Below are 25313 nucleotides of genomic sequence, written 5' to 3'. Positions count from 1 at the left end.
TGCACGATTAAGTTATAAAAATAAACCCTTCTTTAGTCGAGTTGAAGTTTAACAGATAAAACCGCTGTATTATATTTAACTAAAACTTTTTAGTCAATCCAACAATGTAGCAGTTCTTTTGAAGAAACAGTCTTATGCAGTATGGGCTTTGCTCACGGTGACCTATAGTTGTTAATGTCTGTGTCATTTTGGTCTCTTGTGGACAGTTGTCTCATTGGCAATCATACCACATCTTCTTTTTCATATTGTCATTCATTAAGAGGTCTTTGGTAAAGACCATCTCATACCATTATACAATGTAATTCCAGGTGCGGTGGTAAGTTTAGCATGGCTTGCAGTAGGATTTCATTTATCTGCTCTGCATACACCGAATATATCAATGGTAGAGCATTCTGCAAGAGGAACACCTTGTTCAACATATAAGTAAGTATATTTTGACGAAAGACTTGTTAGAAATCAATAAGTATTTAAATGACTTATACTGACCATTTAATGAACATTATTTTTTTCGCATTTGGCTTTTAAGATTATGGAAGCTTAGTATCTTTGATGAGGTTTTTTTTTTTTTTGCGTCATTCAGAGATATCACTCAGGAGCTAAAGCTATATGTCCGATGACGATGGGCGAAAAATACTAAAGGTACATTCAAACTCATATTGTCGAAAATAAACAGACAACGTCATGGCTAAAAGAGAAAAAGATAAATAGAAAAACAGTAGTACACTAAATACAGCATAGAAAACTAAAGACTGAGCAACACAAACCCCACCTAACAACTGGGGTGATCTCATGCGCTCCAAAATATATAACACATTGACAAAAATGCACTTCAGTAATAAGACGAAAAAAAATGCAATTGAATAGAAAAAGTAGCAATGTCGGAAAATGTTCTGATGTTTTTAAGTTGTTAAATTTGCTCTCTGCATTATATCTCAAATGCTCTGAGAAATATAAGTTGTTCCTGATTTGGTTGTATTAAAACACATCCCATACTCAGGTAAAGAACTGAGCTAATTGAAGTGTACGTTGCAGTACAAGGGGTATATATGACCATTTTTGAATTAAAGAAAACAGATATGTATTTTAGGAAATGTTTTTGGTACTAACTCAATTTATATAATAAAAAATTGAAGCTTTCTTTATGGATATCAATGTTGCTGTTTACAGATAATGTCAATGTTTAATTTATAAGCAAAGAAACGGTAATATATTAAAGGTGTGGCAAATTTATTCATTCGCGAAGAAAGAACATAACACAATTACTTTAGTTTCAGGATAGGCAGAACCCATATTTGAATAATAATAATTTGTCGGCAACAATTACATTTTCCATTTCATCTTCAATACTGTCTAACATTTTAAAGCATGGACAGGACTCGATAATCGAAAATATTAGGCAATGACGACATGTATAAGAGCGTCAACATCGAGTGATCATGTGCACCTGCGTCAATTTATCAATGAAATACACGCGACTTCATTCATACATTCGGACAACTATTCAAACGTTTTATCTACTATTTCATTTTAATTCATATTCGCAACCAAATAAAATAACATGTAGCTAAGACAAATTGCCGATCAAAAGAACAATGACATTTTATTTGTGATACCGACTTCATCAGTTCGAATATCTTGCTTGCTTGATATACTTGCTGATAAAGTCAATATCAAAAACATTCTATACGCATTTACTTTGTTTCCTGGAATCTTTCAACATCAGGCTAATTAATATGTTAGACCTTATACTTTATCAAAAACTTAGGAAATGTATTTAGTGAAAATTATTGAAAAAACATACTTTAAACTATTGTGTGTGGTTTGTTTTCTAATACTAGTAATAGGGTGTATCGGTAAATGTTTATCCCAGACAGAAAGAAATAATACCAAAAATCCCTATCTTTTGAAAATTGATACATTGATTCAGTTTCTATCAAACTTCACACAATAATTCCAGTACGATGGAGTTTATTTGCACTAATATATACAATTATTTTGTAAAAAGTGTTAAATCGATGGCAGAATTAGATTTAACAATTACCACACACGTTTTGGTGTTGACACTTGTCAGACGTAGCTGCAGTCTAACTGAGGCAATAATTGTAACGTTTACTATTAAGGTGGTTAAAGCAACACAAACAGGACTATAAATCAAACAAATTGATTTTCCTCATGTATAAGAATTTTACATCGGTAATAATGGATGCTTCTTTGAAATCATTTCAATTCCATGTTAGTAAATAAACTCATCATAGATACCAGGACTATATTTTGTATATACGACAGACGCGCGTTTCGTCTACAAAAGACTCATCAGTGACGCTCGAATTCAAAAAATTTGAAAAGGCCAAATAAAGTACGAAGTTGAAGAGCATTACGGAATATACATCTGTTGTCAAAAGTAATAGAAAACAGTAGAGGATTTAATTGAATTGAACCAAGAACTGCTTATTCCTTTGAAAACGAAAAGCAATATGAATGTCTAAATAAAAATAATTGAAACGAACACTCCTTGCAGTCTATTTACTTTTTTAATCCAGACTAAATTGAAAACCAATTTCAAGGAGTCTATTGCCTGAAATAACACATTTAGCTCTGTAATTAGATAGTATATATTACTTGCTCTTAAGTTTAGTTGATTTACATTTATTTCGGAACTAAATTGTCTAATATCGACCGATTGCATCCTCAAACAATTTCAATCATGTTTTACTTGCAAGGATACAGTTGAAGTACAAAAAAAGTTATGACGTTGAATTGATGTGCACTGAAAATTAAGACGCATTTTTTTTTTATTATTATTCACAGTACCAAAAGCACAAGTCAGACTAAAATCGTACCTCTCACTTGCTATCGTTTTGTTCTACCTGTCACGTGGCATATCAGAAACCGGAGGCATGGAGTTGTTTAATTTAACCAGAACTCAATATCAGTGCACTCCATTCGCATGTCGACAACTAATGTATCTTCAGGGATGTCCAAGGCCAGAAGATTTAAATATAAATCCTCATACAAACTTTGAATAGGTAATATACCCGAAAATAACCGAATAGTAATTCAATGAAGATAGATATATGCAACAGGGAAATACATACCTTCTTACTTTTCAATTATCATATTTTAATCACTCTAAAACAATGTCTTGTTTTAAATGTCTTTAAGTTCATTCCAATTAGGATGTATGCACACAAACAACAAGAGAACATTTCTAACGGGCATGTTGACTTATTTTTGCAGAACATGCAATGACTGTATGCAAGACTTGTTTTGTGGATACTGCTATCAAGACGTCCGTCATGCTGCTTTAAACAGTTCTTGTTTACCTACAACATACGATAATCCATGGGTATCAACAGGAGGGAGATGTAATACTACCGACTTAAAGGGAGATCTCACATGGGCATATGACTTTTGTCCTACGGACTTCTCGTGGATGCCTATGCTTGGCTTAGTACTTTATCTCATATTCTTTGCCCCAGGTTTGTTTTACATTTAATTACTTTGAATCGCTTTAAGCCCGTGTCACTTTGAACGTTGAACGTTAGATTAAAAATTAAATGTTGTTAGATATTTTGTTATTGTTATCTATAAGTCCTGTGTAAATTTGTTGTTGTTTAGTATCTTTAGAACTATTTTAGTTTTAATACAAGTTACGCTATTTGACATCTCCACCATGACTGGACATGTTACATGTTTTCTGTTTACAATGTTTTGAGCATAAACAAGTCCGATGATATTCGCTTTTGTATTACATTTAGTCATGCCGGGTCTTTCATAGCTTTCTAAAAATTGTGAAAGCTTACAGCGCTCTATAGTTGTTTACATCTTCGCCATTTAGTAACTTGTGAATAGTTATAACATTGACAACAAATGCTTTTTATAGTTTTGATAACATTAAAACGTAACAAAGTGTACTGCTCCTCACTTGTTAAGATTCTTATACATCTTTGGCTTTCAAATATTTGGCTTTGAGCTTTCCTGGTGAAGGTAAATCCAGAAGCACATCGGATGTATGAGATATATATAACCTCTTGTTTTTCATTTTTCAATGTATCTACAGAAATCAATAATATTATTAAAATTTTTAATATATTTAATTACAAAAGGTCCAAATGTAAATCCATTTCAAGAAAATGATTATTGAAGTTCATTCATTTAGGTCTAATAATCATTTTTCCTGTTATAAAATATTTGATACCTTTTGTCGCAATACATTTTCTATCTCTTGTTATAGTACTTGTTTATTGGTCCTTTAACATTTAAGCTACTAGTATGAGGCATTATATTTACAGGTATGGGACCAATGCCATGGACAATAAACTCCGAGATTTATCCATTATGGGCACGAAGTACGGGAAATGCTGTATCGACCTTTACAAACTGGATTTTTAATTTGGCAGTCTCTATGTCATTTTTAAGCCTTACAGAAAATTTAACCAGATTCGGTAAGTTTTTGGGTATTTACTGGCGCGGTGAGGTATACAAATGACTCAATTGCTAGTTAATTTAAAAAGATCATATGCAACGAACGGGTAAAATTGATAATACAGTTATAATTTCTGTTGTATTACCAGTGCAAGATAATTGATAATTACAAAATCATATTTGAAAGCTAACAATTTTTTCTAATGTCTACTAAAAACAATATCAATACGAACAAACAATCGTTTTTCTCAGATTTAAACACCTGATACTACTTTTGCCTTATTTTATTTTAACATAAGAGTCGGCAACGAACTTGTTTATTGTATTAAGACTTACTGGCTAAAATTACAAAGTAATGACTGTACTTCAGGCAATATAATGAACAGTTGACAAATCCTAAATATCTTTACAGAATTCGGCAAAGGTTATATTTTTCGTTTTGAATTGAGTGCGCTAGAGATGTAATAAATACAAAGTTGCATAATATGTAAGCCATTATTGACTTTACTTGTTTCTATGTTTACTTAATTGCTTTATAATGCATTTTAAACCTCTTATGTATAATATTTTATCGTTTTATTCATAGTTTTATTACTGTTCAGTTTTGGGTCATGCGTTTGTCTCATATAGTAGTGCCTTAATTACCCTTGTTTACATTTTATAGCGGGTAATCTGTACTTTTTCCTACTGTGAGTCGGTACATCACGGTATGGTTATTAAAAGAACCTTACACCCAATTTACGTTTATCAATCATTTGCATTACATATGCATACCTTTTTTTTATTGAAAATATAATGAAAGCACACAGTTTAAAGAGTTAAATCACAAAAGTACTAAACTCCGAGGAAAATTCAAAAAGAAAGTCCCTAATCAAATGGCAAAAATTAAAAGCCCAAACACATCAAACGAATGGATAACAACTGTCATATTCCTGACTTGGTATAAATGCAGGCATTACACCGTTATGTAAAACAAATGTTAATAAAATCTACAAGAAATAGAATACTTTCTACACTGACAACAAGCTGACAACTGAGAACCGAGGATTTAATTCGTATACACTCTTCAAAAGTAAAACAAGTGTACATGTCGATCTTATTTTCAAATGTAACATTATATTGTAAATAAACTCATCATGGATACCAGGCTTTAAATTTTATATATATGCCAGACGCGCGTTTCGTCTACAAAAGACTCATCAGTGACGCTCGAATCAAAAAATGTTTAAAAGGCAAAATAAAGTAAAAAATTGAAGAACATTCAGGACCGCAAATTCCTTAAAGTTTTGCCAAATACAGCTAAGGTAATGTATTCCTGAGGTAAATAAAACCGTAGTAATTATTTGCTTAAAGTATTAACAAGAAACAAATATGTTGAAAGGTGAAAAAAGCAATTAATATGCCAATTGAAAATGAAGCATTTTTTCAATCTTTAGGTACATTCTGGTTATACGCTGGATTTGCATTTGTTGGTGTTTTGATTATTGGTTTTACTCTACCGGAAACAAAAGGGAAAAGTCTAGAGGAAGTTGAAGGATTATTTGCCAGGCCGTGGTGTGGTACGGCCGGGCCAACGATAGATTACAACACAAACACAATACAATATGTTCACATCAGAGGCTTAAACAGAGATGGAAGAGAATCGGAATTAGAGTCACCAGAATGATGAGTAGCAATGACCATATCTAATTCAGGATAATCAAATATAGTACTCTTGATGGATCAGTGAATGTGTTAACAACCAAAATTCCACATTACATTAATGCATCTTGCAATTTATGCCTAATACGCAAATAAGTATTCGATTTTATTCATTTGCAGAAGTAAAATATAAAATGCTATTACATGTTCTGTCAGCTCATCTTATTTTTAATTTGCAAATTAAAATAACTTATTCAGATTTCGCACTATTTGTCGATTTTAGTAGATTTTTGAAAGCATTTTATTAGAAAATAATGGAGACAAAAATAAAACAAATTTACATTTTTTTTCTTTCAATGATCATTTACCAACCCATTTGAGAACGCATTCCCATTGTAAACGATGGGGGTTGAACGGCCTGTTATTTCTGAACTCATATTTCATGTTTCTGTATTAAGTAATTAATCATAACAATTTCTGGGTTGTCATTTTTTTCAATTTGTATGAAAATAGTGATTTGTTTATAATTCGTGTTATAATCAAATTGCATGTGAGTAAATTGTGAGCGTATCTATTATACTAGTACGGTATCAATGTGGTATAGTGCAATATTTATAATTACAATATTGATTATATAGAACTAACATCCTAATTGGGCTAAAAAGACATAGTTTATTGTTAAAGCATATCTGAACAAGTGATTAACTGCGAATGCTTGTCGATCGTTCATAAAATGTGATAAAAGGTTTCTTGCTATGAACGTTTATACAAAGTGTACCCACCTTTTTACTAGTGTGGTGTTTATTATGTTATTAAGTTGACAACGTATTTGAATTCTTTTTTCAAATTATGGTCACTTGTTATCGATAAGTCTTTTTTTTCTGATTTTGGACAAAAAGGTGTGAAGTAATATCGTACAAATGCCTGTTCTGTTGAATTGCAGTCACACCATGCAATTCATAATTTATTATGTCCGAAACAGTCATATGCTGGTTTTATTTTGTGTATTTCAAACATAAGACACAAAAACAATCTGCAGAAGACATCGATCAAGATAAATTAGTTACACTCTAAACAGACCTAAATGTGTATGACTATCTTCGTCATATGTCCTGGTTGTTTTATTTATTATTTTGTCACAATTTAACGTTTCAGTTTTTAACACCATCTATCAGCATCAATTTGAATAAGTTTTTCATTAGTTTAAAATTTGCTCTCGAAAAAAACAACAACTTTCGGCCACTGCTATGAAACATAGGATCATGATTTTTAATAAGCTTGAGTAAATTCTAGTTTCTTGATATTTTTAATGCCAAAAACAGCTCTAATAGTGAGAGAGAAGAAAGATACCAAAGGGACATTCAAACTTATATGTAGAAAATAAACCGACAACACCATGCAAATGGATACAAAAGAAAAAGACATACTGACAAACAATAGTACACAAAACACAACATGGAAAACTAACCTAGATAGATTTTTAAAACATAAGATGACTGAGCTAGCGTAATTCAGCCGTTAAACTTTTCCTCAAAATTTCTTTGACAAACTGTGCAGAGCATATCACCTAATTGAAAACAGTATTAGGGGAAGATACTCCTGCATTTGTTAATTTATCTGCTGTTAATGATATCCATTTAAATTTTTAGTTAAGCATCAGTGTCAATAAATGTGAACTGGTTTATATACTGATAATACGAATATAAATGGTTTTACACTAGTAATTTTTGGGGCTCTTTATAGCTTGTTGTTCGGTGTGAGCCAATGCTCCGTGTTGAAGGCCGTATCTTGACCGTTAATGATTTACTTTTATAAACTGTTATTTGGATGGAGAGTTGTCTCATTGACACTCATAACACATCTTCCTATATTTATGTACGAACTCGTAAATCATAACTATGAGATAAACTGGTTTTTACTACCGTTTGCAATAATACCTTTCAAAATTGCTAATTTCTAAACATGCCACTTTAATAATTTTGGAATTTGGATGAAACAATTGTAAACAGTACAATGCTAATGCATTATAGAAATATGTTTTATCTTTTAAAAAAGAAAAAAGTTTAAAGATAAAACTATGTGTAATTTTGTCTGTACATTACTGAAGTGTGAATATATGGTGTTTAAAATGTGTTTTGTAGTTTTATACTTTCATAAGATATATATTGTAGTGATTTCATTTTTTGTTAAAAAAGTGGCTCATACTGTAACATATGTAAGTAGTAGCCACTTAACGTATGTATTCAATGTCTTGTATATAGGAAATATCTCATGTGTATATAACATACCTCATAATATCGCAGTTTGATTAAACAAAACATTATATTCAATTTATACATAGATCAAAGAATCCCCTGACTTTGAATTCATTATTGAAATTATATTCAAATATTGCAATGAAAATTTCTATATTAAGACAACGCATGGTTTAAGATATAGTTTCCTGTTTCACCTTACATGTTTTTTGCGAAAGAATCTTGTTTTATTCAAGTATTGAAATAGGATGTTTTCTGCTGTTGATTGATTTAATATCAGTCGAACTTGTAACATAAGTAAATCTGTTGGCTCTGTAAGTTGTTCCACATCTTACTCAGCCTTCTGTAACAGTTAAAACGCTACACCAATATACAGTTGTACAGTTACATACTGTTGACGTGTCATAAAATTGAATCACACCCATTTGCACCAGAATTGACAAATTTTTACTTTGCTGCATAAATGAAAATTGGTGTTTGTCGAAAGTCACGTGACTTAAATAGTATGTTTTTTCTTTTTATTTTATTTGAAATGAACGTGTGTTTTGTGAATCAATTATAGTATCCTAACAATGTTAGTTTGTCGGTACACTATGATATATTATCATATTTTTTCTTTTTTTGCGGACATTGTTTTCTACCCGACTTTTTTGTTAATAACAGGATTTCTTATTTCATAATTAAACATCACATATGCATATAGATAACAGATAGAAAGAAAGAAAATTATTCATGTCCTTCGGGAATATTTTTCATTGTTAAATTTTGTATGGTTGTGTAAAAATTCAATGTAGTGCTATCATATAAATTTACATACGCTAGAATGTGTTTGAAATTACGGTAAAATGATTCTAAATTACGGTATAATTAATTTGTCAAATATTGTATATATATCCTATAAACTGTACTTGCTTTTGGAGTAAAGTATTATTAAAAATATAAGTGATGGAGAAATATTAGAAATACTAAGTAACTGTTTTATTTCTGTGCCTTTTCGTGTCCTCTTTGATGATTGAAATTTGACAAGGTATAACAATCTCAACTACTTAGAAAAAACAATAACAAGATATAACTTTCTGTGTATATATATACATGTAGTACTGTTTAGATAAAGTTCATAAAAAGGGGGAAAACACATACCAAGAGCGTACTAAAGTCCAAAAACAACTGACAACACCATGATCAAAAAGGAACATGACTAACGACTAACGACAAACAAATACAAAACACTATAAAAAGACCTAAAGAGCGATCAATACGAACCAGACAAAAAAACGGAAAAGGGAGAGGGGGGGGGGGGTGGGGGGGGGGGTGAACTCAGATCGCAATGTGTAAATTTATATGATATACGGTATTCAATGAACTCCTAGTTTGATGTTATATTCAATAAGTATATTACAGGTTTAATGCACATCAACTATACTCTAGAATAAATGTTTCGGAAGTCAAAAGAAATTTTAGCGAATAGTTTTACTACCTATTTGAATACAACATTAAGTGCATCCGATCAAATATTGCCAAACAAGTTTTGCAAGCTTTACAATTTTAAGTCCAGAGCAGTTAGCCTTTTAATAGATCAATATTTTATATTGTCGGCATATTCTTGTAATCATTTATTTGTTATGTTAATGAGATGTTTATTGTATGTTATTTGTTATGAACATCACATAGATTGTAACCAGTATGGATATATATTTTTGTGACAAAAATAAAGTGGTGCTTATGATGTCTTGATTGTCTTTTTTTTTTTGTATGTTTTAAAGCTAATATATAGTGTGGATACAAAAGTTATGATTTTCCTACAATAATATATAGTCTTAGTATGAATGGTTGCAATTTGAGTACAGGTGAAGGGATAACTATTTCATAGCAGCCTCGTGAAGCGTTTTCATATAAAAAAGAAATTTTAAAAAATTGGCTACCAGAGATGATTACGATTTATAATAGAGTTAGGATACCCTTTTGTACGATCACGGTGGTAACGGAGATCCCGGTCTTTCTTTTCCATGTCCATATTGTTTGGATCGCTTATGTTGCCTCATAGTGCAGATATCAAGAGCAATATTCCCGACCATAGATTGTATTGGTTATTTTTATTTATAGCCTTTCAACGTGTTCCTGCCTTATACATCATTGGCTTTCAAAATTTCGGCTTTGATGAAGGTAAATCCAGAAAAACGCTTCGCACACTTGAAATTTAGAATTTGTTGTTATAATATGTTTTTTTCATGTCTTTATACGATCATGTAATTCTTACGATAAGATTTGGATGGGATGTAGAATAACATGTAGAATGAATATACATTTTTCTCGGTATGTTAAAAAAGAAAATTGACTTTTATCACTTCAGGCAAAATAAAACGTTATCGCCAGATTCAAGCATCACTGAAACGAGCGTCTAGCGCACAAAACTATAAGCTTGGTATCTATGATGAGTTTATAAAACCACATGGGTCAATGTCACTGCTGGTTGACGTTTTGTCTTCGATGGTATCAGCAGCCCAGTACTTAACATCATTGTTTTAACATCAATGATATGCATATTTTTTTTGGCAACTTAACTGTTTTTAAAATCTTAAATTATCTAAATAACTGGGTTTTTTTTCTATCCGAGCTACAGATTGCGTTAGTGGTCTTATCACAAAATTTATGAATTTTCTGTTTTAAATCTCTTCAATATAGTATTTGATTTGGCCTTCTATATGTGTAAATTTATCATCACTGAGGAGTATTATGTAAACAAAACGAACGTTTATCAGATTCAAAATAATTTTGTATTATTTCTTTTTTGTGTGTCTTATGCTTTTCATCTTTGTAATTGATTTGATCTCACAATTGTTTTGAATAGAAAGGCGGAACGTATTTTGTATCATATCTTGGCACTATCAATAGATAGCCTTCAAATTTACATCATTTATATGAAGTTTTGCACTTTCGTCTATTTTTTCTTTCTTATAACTAGTCATATTTTCTTGATATTTGGTATCATGTTTTATTGAGACAAGACAAGACAAGACAAGTTTATTAATACACTCAGGCACATATTGTGTGCAACAAGAGCAGCATTATGTGTTTGATCGGGTGTTAAATTGCCACGTTTTATTATAGCACAAAAATAGGACAAATAGGATATCAACAGTTACTGCTGGCACAGCTAACATTTTATATATCACGTACTAACATGATTTTTAACAAACCTTTCTAAAATTGATCGTTCTTGAATGTAGAAGTCAAAAGGAAACTAATGCTTCTTTTCCCACAGACAATGTTGAACTTCGATGGATGTTATGTGTCCTTTTTTGTCATATTGCTCTTCAACTGTTTTAGATCTTACAAATCCTTTATAAAGATTCGACTTAGAGTGTTCCTGGTGAAAATTAATCCAGAAAAAGCACTTTGGACGCATGAAATTATAAAAGTATTGTTTTAAAATAAAGTTCTAGCACTGGGTCGCGACCTATACCAATGTTATTAGACTATCAGTTCATGGTGGTATCATCATCCCAGTAGTCAGTAACTGTTGTCTTCATTCTTTTTTTAAATCCGAAAACATAAAAAAAAAAACAGTGGGAGATACCATGATACCCAAGGTATATTCAAATTGAAGTAAACAGTCAAAATAAAAAAAAAGATAAAATATTGAAACAAATTGCCGTAAACATATAAACAATGTGTGACACACCAGGAAATTTAAAAACACGTGAAAACTGTATAATATTTGTTCCACATCCATGTTGACAACGTATTGGAAAATAAAGAGAGCGTTGGTCGCTGGCCAATTCCTTCACAATTTGGATATGGCAGTCCCCAACCATAAAGCGATTATTAAGAAATATTTCACGTCATGCAAAAGTCTTGTTCTTTTGATGTCCTCTTTTTTATATGTGTTTCCCATGGTTTCAGTTTTTAATCCAATTTTGATTTCTCTCAATCGATTTATGACTTTTGAACAGCGGTATACTAATGTTGCCTTTATTTGATACACAACACTATTGCTAGCATTTTTGTGAATATAACAGATGCTTTTGTATTGTTGCTTGGTTAGTGAGAAATAAAGTAGTTAGAATATTATGTGTTATCTCATTTAAATAATAATGTTTAATATTAACTTAAACATTCGAATGAAGAAATGTTCATATCAGTTATTATAGCATTATTAATTGATGTATTTCGACCAACCTGATAATTTTTGAGTCAATGAAATATTCTCTTGCGATATGATAATAACTGGTGGACTGGTTCTGAATGCGACTGCCCAGCCCATCAGTTAAATATAGCCCGAGTTGTAGTAAAATTGATAGGTTTGTCATTCACTGCAAAGCAAAGAATTTTTTTTCTCAATAGGGATTTAAATATTTGTTTTGTCATTTTGTACAATGAAAATCAAATAAAGTTTCATTTCAAAATACTTTAAAATCCTTCATCTTAAGTTGTCAATGAAAAAAGTTTCTGTAAAGGAACTAACTGGTCATTTGCTTAGCTTGTGTTGGATAACGTCAATCAGATTTATTTTTCAATGTTGCAGGCACGTGATCAATTTAAACAGTAACTGCCACATAATCGAGTGCATTTATTATCAGACACTCACCATGCAGGTCGTGCTAGAAGGCGTTGATACACGATGATGTTACTTGCATGTATGTAAATCCTACAACAGTATCAATGTTGGTTGGTTTTGAGTATTAAGGCAGTGAGAGATTATTGCAATCTCACTTTAGGTTATCGTCGCTGTATTTGGCAAAACCTCTCTTAACTTAGATTCCCCAATGCCCTTCGATTTCCTACTGAATTCGTTCATTTTTAACTTTTTGATTCGAGCCTCACTGATTAGTCTTTTGCAGACGAAACTTTTTTGTTTACAAAATTTTAAATCTAGTATCTATGATGAGTAACTATCATGTTACATACTTTACTGTTGTTTAATTAGAGAGAGAATCAAAATTGGATTAAAAACTGAAACCATGGGAAACACATATAAAAAAGAGGACATCAAAAGAACAAGCCTTTTGCATGACGTGAAATATTTCTTAATAATAACACTAAAATGAAAACAATACATGACAGGACTACAGTACAATTTTCGTGTTTTAATTAACTAGCAAAACCAAAAGCTTGTATCACAATTAGAATGAGTGGGGTTTTTTTTTACAGAAGATACACAAAATGTATGTGGGGTAATGCAAAACGTAACAGCGCATTAAAAGCAAAACGGTCTTGACAGAATAGTCTTCACTGATTCAGGTAAAATTTGCCTTAGTGTTATGCAACCTCAATTGAGTACAATAACATAATTAGAAACAGGAAACTAAGATGAAAATTTTCTCTTACATCAGACTCGACTTGAGCAAGTACAAAGTTTATACTTTTTTCAAAGTATTAATTTATGGGATGGTACCTGAACGACCAGGGAATGTTATAAAAACCCTAAGCATCGCATAGGCGAGGTAAAAATCATATGATTTCCCGGCTCACACTAGGTCTAACCTTCATCAGCCACGCTTGTATCCAAATGCTATGTCCTTGTTGATTGACAGTCAACCAGCAGAGTATTGACGTTTTGCTAATAAAAACATGTTGGGTTTTTTTTGTTATATCTGTCGTTATGTTGCTTTCATTAATGTGAGCCTAAAATTTCTTTTTATTCAAATAAGATATCCGGATGCACGACACCTTCATCGGGTGCGTATGTGATCAATAGTTATATTAACAAAGCCAACATTATCGAATGTTTATGAGCATTAAAACCCAAGAGGGTGTAAATCGACTAAAGTACATTTAACATGAATAAGCTGCATCCTTAGCAATAGCAAAATTAAATAATTTAATGAACTAAATATTTACAGATTGACTCAGTATTTAAAGCATTGTTGTTGTATTTCCCTGTAATAATTTATAAAATCGTTTTTAGATTTAAGCAAAATGTTTATTTATATATTCGTATCATGTGTGAGTTTTCTAATATAATTAGATATTTTTACATAATAATTTTTTAATTTCTCGCAGCTTTTCAATTTTGAATCAACGCTGAATCGTTATCAAATATAGTTTAATAAGATGAACAATAATTCAAAGTTGTTCGTTGTTAAAGATTGATGTTACATTTAAGCATTGTTTCAACTTTGCTATTTCGACGTTGAAACTGTGACATTATTACAAATATTGGATATAGGACGTTTTGAAATGCCAACATTCATCCAATGTTGAATTTGATGCATACAAAATGACTCAGTACTATATATACCATGGTTTTTACGAGTTAACATATTTAAACAAACGAATCCGAAGGATGAGTTTGTTTAAATATGTTAATGAGTAAGACACATGGTATATAAAATTTGTAATATAAATAAAATGATTGACAGCTTCAAGACCTTCAACTAATATTGGAAATTGATCACGTTACAGTTTTATCCAATGAAATGGAAGCTCGCGCAAGTCTCTTTTGCGCTCCGTGTAAGATCGTCTGTGTATTTCATGTAGTAGAACCACTGAATTTGCAGAAAGTAAAGAATATGTCGGATTTTCCCGATTTTTTTTTTTAGTTTTGTGCCCCGTGTATGATTGTAGGCGCAGGTAATTTCATAATGTCGTCAGACTGAGGTAAACAAAAATGTTGGATTCCAGCGACAAGGATTAAATAATTATTCCAATGACGGTAAGAATTGTTTTTTTTGTTTGTTTTCAATGTATCATACAAGTTAATCATATTTTACAGAATTTTCATCTAATTGAAAAAGGCTTTTCTTCCGTTATTTTATTAGATTATTTATTAAAACGCAATTTTAATGATAAAACAATATTTTAACAGTGGCGGATCCAGGGGCGTAGATAGTGTACGTCCCCTAGTCATGTTTTTCACAGATATTTGTAGCCGATATTTATCCCTTTTTGTATAGGTACCCCCTTTTTAAATCGAAATTTAATTGAATTTTCGCAAAAGAAATGATAGTTTTACATTTTATTTTTTTCAAAACTGAAAGAAGAAACATTTAGTAATTGTTTCCAAAATTAAGGGAATTCGTAACAATTCTATATAGTTTGAAAAGGCTTTCTTGAAATGTGGTACACATAATTTATTGCTTTTTCTTATAAAATGAAAACAAATGAAGATCTTGACCTTTTAGTACGTTTTACAGTTTCCTAAATATTTGAGGCGGATACATTTGAAAAAAAGGTGGAGCTTCAGCCATGGAATAACATGAAAATGAATATGTTATACCATGGCTGAAGCTCCGCCTTTTTTCCTTTGGATTCTAGTCGAGTTGCATATTTAATTAGCAAAGTATGGTACAACATAAATTTGCATATAATATACCATGGTTTTCTCTCACCACACTTTTTAAGCAAATTATTTCATAAAAACATCAAAGGAAAAAATCCAATTTATGTTACAATTTCATATAAAGCATGAATTTTCCGTTTGGTTTTATATCTAATGAGTTGGTTTTTTTTGCATATTCCATATGAAATTACAAATTTTGAACAGCAGTAAACTGCAGCTGCCTCTCCAATGATTAAACGACGTTACTGTTTAACTTAATAGTATTTCTTAGAATTCTACACTAAATCTCATGAATTGCTAAAAGTCTAATTGCTTTTCCCACTAAATGTAAAAGGTTAAGCTTTAAATTGATGATTGAAGTGTTTGTCATCAAAGGACATTTTCGACACAAAAAGTTTGAAAATTAAGTTATGATTTGGACCATTCGATTTGCATTATGATAATATTTTTATCATCTAGTCTAACGTTTGAAAAGCTGGTCATTGAAAGATCCTAGATCTTGGTCAATGCTTTTGAGCAAAAATCACAAATTGATCAAAAGAGCAATTTCCGATGATGTATTGTGCTGTTGCAGGGTAGTTTTTATCTGAGCGTCACTGGTGAGTCTTCTGTAGACGAAACACACGTGTGGTGTGTCAAATCAAAAGCCTGGTACCTTTTGCTAACTATTAGCATGTCTTAATGTCGCATTGTAATGTTTATTTGTGTATTTCTCTGTCCTGGATGTTTTTGCATTTAATTGTACTGTAGTCCTGTCATGTATTGTTGTAATTTTAGTGTTATATTTAACATTGCCTTAAAAGCGCGAGGGTTTGGCTAGCCGCATAACCAGGTTCAACCCACCATTTTTTCATAAAAGGTCCTGTTCCAAGTCAGGAAAATGGCAGTTTTCATCTTATAGTTCGTTTCTGTGTGTGTTGCCATTGTCGTTTCGGTTTTTTTGTTGCACTTCAGTGTTTTTGTTGTTTCGTTGTTTTCCTTTTGTAGTTGATGTGTTTACTTCGGTTTTGGTTTGTGACCCGGATTCGTTTTCTCTCAATCGATTTGACTTTCGAACAGCGGTTTTACTACTGTTGCACTTATTTCTACGTATACCAATTTGTGAAAAAACGTTGATGGTCGATTTGTTCAATTGTAGCATCAATTGTTTTTACTGAAATGGCTAAATATTCATATTTTTTACAAAATTTAAAACAAAAAAGTAGTTCCATTAGAAATTTGGTATTCATACCAAGTATGTGATGGTCTCTCTTTAATTTATGTATATACTCAGATCGATTTAATGATTTTATAAATGATCTAGAAATTTATCAATAGGAACTTTTAACAAACTCATTACAGATATCACGATTACATGGACTTCTACAGACATGATTAATTCTGACAACTATATACCTCATTTTCGGAATTTGCGATTTTATCAAATATAAAGAAAGGTGACTGCAACTTTGTTGTTCTTCGTTTAATTTGTTGGGAAAAAACACCAAAACCTGCAAACAGAAACAAATTTTCTTGAGGAAGTTGCATCCTTTATTTTACAGCTTGGTAAAACTAACCTGCAGAATAAACAAACTGGTTGAAAAATTCCGGAAAAACCTACACGATCAAAGAAAGTTAAAAACTTGGCTGGTGTATTAAAGAAAAAAATGGAAACCACATGTACTCCTAACTAATACTGAAAAGGTGTTTCTGCATGGTATTTGTATCCTACTTTGGAGGAGAGACATTTTGTATTACTATGAAGAAACTGCAGTAAAAACTTATATTGTTTTTAAAAAAATAACAAATTTTTGAGAAACTTCTTATAGAGGAGCTAGAAAGTTATCAAATGTACCAGAATTATAATTTAATATGCCAGACGCGCGTTTCATTTACATAAGACTCATCAGTGACGCTCAGATCAAAAAAATTATAAAGCCAAACAAGTACAAAGTTAAAGAGCATTGAGGATCAAAAATTCCAAAAAAGTTGTGCCAAAACGTCTAAGATAATCTATTCCTGGGATAAGAAAATCCTTAGTTTTTCGAAAAATTCAAAGTTTTGTAAACAGGAAATTTATAAAAATGACCATATAATTGATATTCATGTCAACACTTCGGTGTTGACTACAGGGCTGGTGATATCCTCGGGATGAACCGTCCAACAGTAGTGCATCGACCCAGTGGTGTAAAAAGTTATCAAAGGTACCAGGATTATAATTTATAATCAAGTACAAAGTTGAAGAGCATTGAGGACCAAAAGTTCCAAAAAGTTGATCCAAGTTTTTAATTTCAATGGAAAAAGGAATAATACTTTAAAAATGATTTTTCAAAATTGATTCCCAGTGACAAAAATATATTTTTGTACAATTTGAAACATTATGGTGAAAATAACTTTTTATATTCTAAACACAATCCCTGTTTTCATTTACACCCTTTTTCTGTGTTAGGATTTCAACAAAAATTATGTCATAGGTATAATCTATCATTTCAAATTCATTAAGTGACAAGAAAACAATTTTTTACTCTAAAAAAAATAGTGTGGGAAATGTTTAAAGAATCTCAAACTTTGAGAAATATATGATCTTTCTAGGATTGCAACCAAAATGTATATGTATGCAAACTACACTAATTTTGATTGATTCTCAGTGTCAAATTGGCAGTCAAACCTTGGTTTAAAAATATCAATATACTAGTAGTGTTTCATGTAAATCAATGTTTATCAAACAGTACCATTCAAAACTGATTCCAAGTGAATGGTACTCAATTGTTGTCCTCTGGTCAGAGTTCTCCCTTGTAAGAAAGTGCAAAATTATCCCTTCCTGATAGTGACAGTTTCTGATGTTCATCTAAATGGCAAATATTTGATTGACTTTTTTCATCCTTAACCTTGGTATTCTCTCTTGACAAGTACTTATTGAGAGCCGTGGTGTAGTGGTTAGTGCATCGGACTACTAACACAAAGGTCTCCTGGTTTCGATTCCCATTTGGGATGAAAATTTCAGGAACTCAATTTTCGGCTCTCCCTTGACACCATTTGCGAGTATGGTCTTGAGGAAGCGATGATAGTCCGTTGGAAGGGGACGATAAATGGCTGGCCCGTGTTAAGAGAGAGCTATATCTCTTGCACGTTAAAGACATCCTTGTAGATTTCGAAAAAGAGTAGGCTAATGCCGCTACAAGGCAGTACTCGCACCTGCAAAGTGGAAAGGGATTAATATAAGTTGCAAAACTTGTTTCCCAATCCACTATAAATAAATATGTTTAAAACTAAGTACTTAAACAAGTTTTTGAAGTTTACTACATATGTTAATTCAAGTTTGGGAAATGGCATAATACAAAACACTTAATACTTATATACATGTAACTGATTTGTATTATTAATTCTAAGTGAATCTTTTTCTTCAACAGATCTTGATTATGTTTATTTTACAGATAAAAGAAGATGTGGTATGAGTGGAATTGAGACAACTCTCCATCAAAGTCACAATTTGTGATAAAAAACAATTATAGGTCTTTTAACACAGAGCCTTGGCTCACACCGAACAGTAAGCTATAAAGGGCCCCAAAAATGATGGAAAAACCAATGGTCTTATGTTGGTACATTGCTGCTTTGATGATAACTATCCTCATTCTATTCACATAAGACTAAATGCAACATAGAACTATGAAGATTAGACAAATTGATATTTAAACCCAAAAAGACCTTTTTATAGAGGTGGAATGTATCAAAAGCAATGTTCCAAAACATAAAACCACTGTGCAAACAGTAACCTTCCCGAATTCTATGAGCAATTCGCAGTTCATAAGTGTTCCAAAGGCAGACTTCATATAAAAAATAAGAAGATTTGGTATGATTGCTAATAAGACAACTTTTCACAATAGGTCACCGTACAGCCTTCAAAAAATTAACAAAACCCATACCGTATAGTCAGCTTTAAAAGGCGCAGAAATGACAAATGTAAAACAAGATTTCTAACGCCCTGGTTTATGTACAAATAAAAGGAAAAACAAATATGATATACAGCAGTAAATGACAACCACTCACTGAAATACAGGCTCATTTAGGGCAATAAAAGATAAGAGGCTCTTGGAGATAAATCATTTCATACTTGGTAAAATTTTATTCTTCATATCCTTAATATCAATTATTCTTTATTTTGTCAACTCTATTTATTTTGATCTAGTATCTTGTGGCCTTTTCTTGGTCTTAAACAGTATGCATCACTTTTCATATCATTCCATAAATTATCCTCTGACCCCTCATTTGTATTTTGTTTTCCAATGTTCAATATAAAATCTTCTTGTATGTTAATTTCATCCTGATTTTCTGAATCCAGCATACTAATTTCAAGTCTATCAAGAGAAACATGACAAGATTTTAAAGGCTTCACTACCAAATCACTTGGAATTGAATGACAGGAAGATTCCATAAAGTTTGGTGATACTCCTCTGCTTACAGAACACTGAACACTTTTATCTTCAGTAAAGTAGGATACTGGCATGGGAGATGTAGATGTGTCAGTATATTCTTTTAAATCAGTGTCTGTGTTTCAGAAGCATGCATGACTGCTTCTGAGTTTGAGATGTTAGTAATACCAGTGTTTAGCCGATCAATTGGAGTGAAAGTAAATTCCTCATCTGAAGAATATTCTGATAATTTACCACCAGATTTGGTTCTATTAGTGTTATAAATAAATGCTGAAACAGGACTGGCTTCAAAAAAATTATCAGTGATTTCATTGCCAGCATCATCTTGAACTCTTGAAACCAATTCTTTCAATATTTTTGTTACAATCTCATTATCTACTTTTTCCTGTTTTGCATCTGCGGTCAGAGATAAAATTTCCTTAAAGGAAAAGAAAAAAAAGTCATATATATATTAATACCTAAATATAGTCAAGAATTAACCAGGGCACTTTAATATACATCAATATACATTATGTAATGAAATTTCATTTTCTCTGAATACCTTCTCATTCTTTATGGATCATTTGTGACTTTTATATAACAAATTGTAGAGTACATTATCTAAGAAAAGTCATGAATTGCATTAAATTTGGATGAATATTAGTAGAGGTCCATCCCTTTTATCATTATACAATTGAGAAACTTTTATTTCTTATCAATGATCCAAACAGAGTTATTAAAGACAATATAACTGCAAGTCAAAGTCATTAACAAAAACAATATGAATTTCTTGAAAGACTTAAATAGCAAATTTGTTTTCAGTTAATTGTGATATTAAGTAGAATGTCATTTTACACTTGAATGATAAAAGGAAAGTGCATTTGATTACAGGTAAATGTGCTATTAGGTAGCAAAACAGTTTTCACACTTGACCAATCTGAAGGATATATGCAATACGTAAAAAGCATTATAATCCTACCACTTGACTAACTGCTCGATTGTAGACCTAGGAATTCTTTTCAAGTATGATCAAATATCTGATTCACTCAGTGATAAATTGTAAATTTTTATTTATAAGGGGAGATAACTTTCCATCATTCTGTTTTATTATACCTAATCACAAAATGATTATGTCAGAGGAAAGCAAGTACAGTGACCTCCTGTCATTTCTTTTTATTTTCTAAAAGCATTTAACACAGAGATTCTTTTCGTTTTCATTCAACTATAATTTAGTTTCTATTTTAGTCACATAGAGTCTTTCTTTCATGTATAATCATTTCAAGATATACGAATTTTGCACAAAGTGTAATTTGAAAATAAGTTAGTTGAACCAAACCTTTTAGCAAATTTACAAAAATAACATGTATGGACCACAACAGGTTATTTTAAAGTGAAATTTCATGGAGACTCTACTTTGCCCTAATAAAGCTTCTGCAGTTACCTCAACTACTGCAACTCCTTTTAAATGAATTAACATATTGTAGCAATAGAGCAAGTATGTCATTTTCATATGCATGCAACAAAAAAATATCATTCTGTCTTTTGTTCCTTGTAAATTATTTTAAAAAAGACAAGACAAAAAGAACCAATGATCATGGGTGTTAATGCAAAAGTACATTGTTGTCCTAATTTACTTTTTGATATAGACTAAAACAAAGCACTTCCCGTATCAACAAACTTATTAATTTTTGTGTTATATCTAAAAGATGAAAATCTGTAATTACTACTTTCTGTCATACCATTTAAAACCAGATGCTCCATAGGGCACAGCTTTATACGACCGCAGAGGTCGAACCCTGAACAGTTGGGGCAAGTATGGACACAACATTAAAGCTTGATACAGCTCTGAACTTGGATTGTGATTAAATAGTTGACACAGCAAAAGGTTTCTGACACAGAATGAATGTGGTCTAATGAACTTAAAAAAATCATTTTTCTTGCTTTTGAGCAATACACTATGCTGTTGAATATAAAGCCCCTCAAAAAAAATAGTTGAAGAAAAATTCTTTTAAATTTCTGAAATCTGAAAAGAAAATTTTTTACCCCCCACCCCCTCCCCATTTTTTTCACCTCCCCCAATCCTTTATTCCAAAAAATAATCTCTATTCAAATTTTTAATTTAGTTGGCAACAATAACTACTCATTTAAAATACATCATGGCTTAAATTAATATTAATTAAACAGTAACTTCTAAAAATAAATTTACAGCTACACATCTAAGACAATTATCACTTCCTTTAACATAATTTTCAAGCAGAGTAAGGGAGGTAATCAAGTAATCAAACATATATATAACAGTATTCTTTAAATTTTAATTGGAATTGGATTACCTCCCTTACACTGCTTTTAAATTGTCTAAATTGTCCTTTAACCAGAAAAACCCTTGTTCCCCCTAATTCCTTAATGATTTGATCCATTACCCCCTAAAACCATCCCTTTGTAGTATGGAAACTTGTGGTATAATTTCAGAGAGATTTATACACTTAAACACAAGTTATTGACTGAAAACTACAAAAATGCTTATTTGGGCCCCTTTTTGGCCCCTCGGTTATTGAACCCCCCCTTGGGAGCAAGACCCCCAAAACTCAATTCTAGCCTTTCCTTTGAAGTAAGAAACCTTGTAGTATAATTTCAGAGAGATCCATACACTTAAACACAAGTTATTGTCTGTAAACTTGAAAAATGCTTCTTTTTGGCCCTTTTTGGCCCTTATTCCTAAATGTTCAGGGATATTAAACCCAAACTAATACCAAGCCTCCATTCATTATATGGAACCTTGTGGTACAATGTAAGAGAGATCCGTACAGTTAAACATAATTTATTGTCCCGAAACTTCAAAAATGCTTGTTTTTGGAGCCTTTTTTTTGCCCTTAATTCCTAGACTGTTTGCCCTATAACCCTTAAAATAAATCCCCAACCTTCTACTTAATAGTATGAACACTGTGGTACAATTTCAGAGTAATTAAAATACATCATACACAACTTATTGTCCTGAAACTATATAAATGTATGTGTTCTGCCCCTTTGGGCCCCTAATTCCTAAACCGATAGTACCATAACCCCCAAAATCATTCCCAACCTTCCTTTTGTGGTTATAAACATTGTGTTAAAAATTTTATTGATTTCTATTACCGGTAACTTGTACTAAAGTTAGTAAGTGGAAACCATCCGTCTTCGGACTACGCTGACAACGACGTGATACCAATATACAACCACAAAATTTTTTCCGTCGTATAAAAATGATTGCTTCCCAGGCTAATTCAAATCAAATATTTTAAGAAGAAACAAAAAAGAAATGCTACTATGTTATGATTGTATGATACTAAACCCCTAACGGGAAGAATTGTGCCTGATATTCATATGATGAAGGACATAATCTTTCAATCAGTTTAATTGAAGTCTAGAGCTGGCATGTCAGTTAACTGCTAGTAGTCTGTTGTTATCTATGTATTTTTGTCATTTTGTTTATTTTCTTTGGTTACATCTTCTGACATCAGACTCGGACTTCTCTTGAACTGAATTTTAATGTGCATATTATTATGCCGTTTACTTTCCTACATTGGCTAGAGGTATAGGGGGAGGGTTGAGATCTCATAAACATGTTTAACCCCGCCGCATTTTTTGGCCTTTGTTAGTCTTGTATTATTTTTAATTTTAGTTTCTTGTGTACAATTTGGAGTGTAGTATGGCGTTCATTATCACTGAACTAGTATATATATTTGTTTAGGGGCCAGCTGAAGAACGCCTCTGGGTGTGGGAATTTCTCGCTGCATTGAAGACCTGTTGGTGACCTTCTGCTGTTGTCTGTTCTAAGGTCGTGTTGTTGTCTTGTTGACACATTCCCCATTTCCACTTTCAATTTTACTATATAAAATATCATTTAATTAATCAAATGTAGATTCAGAAATTATTGCTTGTATATATGAATGTGATTTTTGAAGGATGGACAAAATATGTGATTAATTAATGCAATTTCAAGAAAATCTGCCTGCAGATGTATAAATCAGATATCTGAATAAGAGCTTTTATTATTGCAATACTCACTCCTAAGTTGCATTATTTGCAATATCAAAAACCTCACAATAGTTTCTGAATTTACTGTAATCATCTGCAAATACTGTGAATTCATTTTTTTCTTGGGTACCAATTTTGGTAGGTTGAGAAAAAAAATGTTGATTTCTTGGATATTTGATTTCGTTGTTTTGCCATAGTCTGCATAAAAGCTTATAAAAAATTTGTACTGCATCAAACATTGAAATTGGTGGTTCATCTATACAGATAAAATCAACAATAATAGTATCCAAAGAATAAAAATTAATCCACAGTTAAGTAGAGCCCAATAAAGATAATAAAACCACATTATTTTTAAAGGAATTTTCAAAGAATGTACCACAAAATTTCCTTTAAATATAATAGTATATATGAAGTTCATCCAACTATATATCATGTTAAATGAAATACTTACTGTAGTTTTCTTAGCTTTTTCTTTATTCTTATTTTCATGAGAACCATTCTTGCAAACTGTTAAAAGAAAAATGATAACTAGAGGCTCTAAAGAGCCTGTGTCGCTCACCTTGGTCTATGTGAATATTAAACAAAGAAGAAGATGGATTCATGACAAAATTGTGTTTTGGTGATCATAATGTGTTTGTACATCTTACTTTACTGAACATTCTTGCTGCTTACAATTATCTCTATCTATAATGAACTTGGCCCAGTAGTTTCAGTAAAAAATGTTTGTAAAAATTTACAAATTTTATGAAAATTGTTAAAAATTGACTATAAAGGACAATAACTCCTTAGGGGGTCAATTGACCATTTCAGTCATGTTGACTTATTTGTAAATCTTACTTTGCTGTACATTATTGCTGTTTAAAGTTTATCTCTATCTATAATAATATTCAAGATAATAACCCAAAACAGTAAAATTTCCTTAAAATTACCAATTTAGGGGCAGCAACCCCAACAACGGGTTGTCCGATTTCATCCGAAATATTACAGCAGATAGATTTTGACCTGATAAACAATTCAACCCAATGTCAGATTTGCTCTAAATGCTTTGGTTTTTGAGTTATAAGCCAAAAACTGCATTTTTACCCCTATGTTTATTTTTAGCTATGGCAGCCATCTTGGTTGGATGGCCAGGTCACCGGACACATTTTTTTAAACTAGATACCCCAAAGATGATTGTGGCCAAGTTTGGATTAATTTGGCCCAGTAGTTTCAGAGAAGAAGATTTTTGTAAAAAGATTACTAAGATTTACGAAAAATGGTTAAAAATTGACTATAAAGGGCAATAACTCCTAAAGGGGTCAACTGACC

At 31.5% G+C, this 25313-nt stretch overlaps 1 protein-coding gene and 1 long non-coding RNA gene across 2 annotated transcripts; one reads left to right on the top strand and one right to left on the bottom strand.

Moving 5' to 3' along the window:
- The first annotated feature begins 319 nt into the window (after window positions 1–319).
- LOC139505643 (proton myo-inositol cotransporter-like) lies at window positions 320–9602 on the top strand. Its single transcript, XM_071295130.1, has 4 exons — window positions 320–423; window positions 3238–3479; window positions 4293–4445; window positions 5862–9602. Exons 1-4 carry the CDS (start codon window positions 380–382, stop codon window positions 6089–6091), a joined length of 669 nt encoding a protein of 222 aa, XP_071151231.1. The 5' UTR covers window positions 320–379; the 3' UTR covers window positions 6092–9602.
- A 10083-nt stretch (window positions 9603–19685) lies between these two features.
- On the bottom strand, window positions 19686–24533 carry LOC139505642 (uncharacterized). Its single transcript, XR_011659806.1, has 2 exons — window positions 24457–24533; window positions 19686–20430 (listed from the first exon to the last, which is right to left on the bottom strand). It is a non-coding gene; the product is annotated as an uncharacterized lncRNA (long non-coding RNA).
- Between the last annotated feature and the right edge of the window lie 780 nt (window positions 24534–25313).

Source organism: Mytilus edulis, unplaced genomic scaffold, assembly GCF_963676685.1.
Source record: "Mytilus edulis unplaced genomic scaffold, xbMytEdul2.2 SCAFFOLD_1372, whole genome shotgun sequence".
NCBI classification, from domain to species: domain Eukaryota; kingdom Metazoa; phylum Mollusca; class Bivalvia; order Mytilida; family Mytilidae; genus Mytilus; species Mytilus edulis.
Note: the sequence above shows the minus strand (reverse complement) of the source record. Positions and strands in the feature narration are given on the sequence as shown.

Coding starts and splice junctions, on each gene's coding strand:
- LOC139505643 (XM_071295130.1), top strand. CDS start 380: ATGGTAGAGCATTCTGCAAGAGGAACACCTTGTTCAACATATAA. Junction 424..3,237: donor ACACCTTGTTCAACATATAA/GTAAGTATATTT, acceptor TTATTTTTGCAG/AACATGCAATGACTGTATGC. Junction 3,480..4,292: donor TCTCATATTCTTTGCCCCAG/GTTTGTTTTACA, acceptor TTATATTTACAG/GTATGGGACCAATGCCATGG.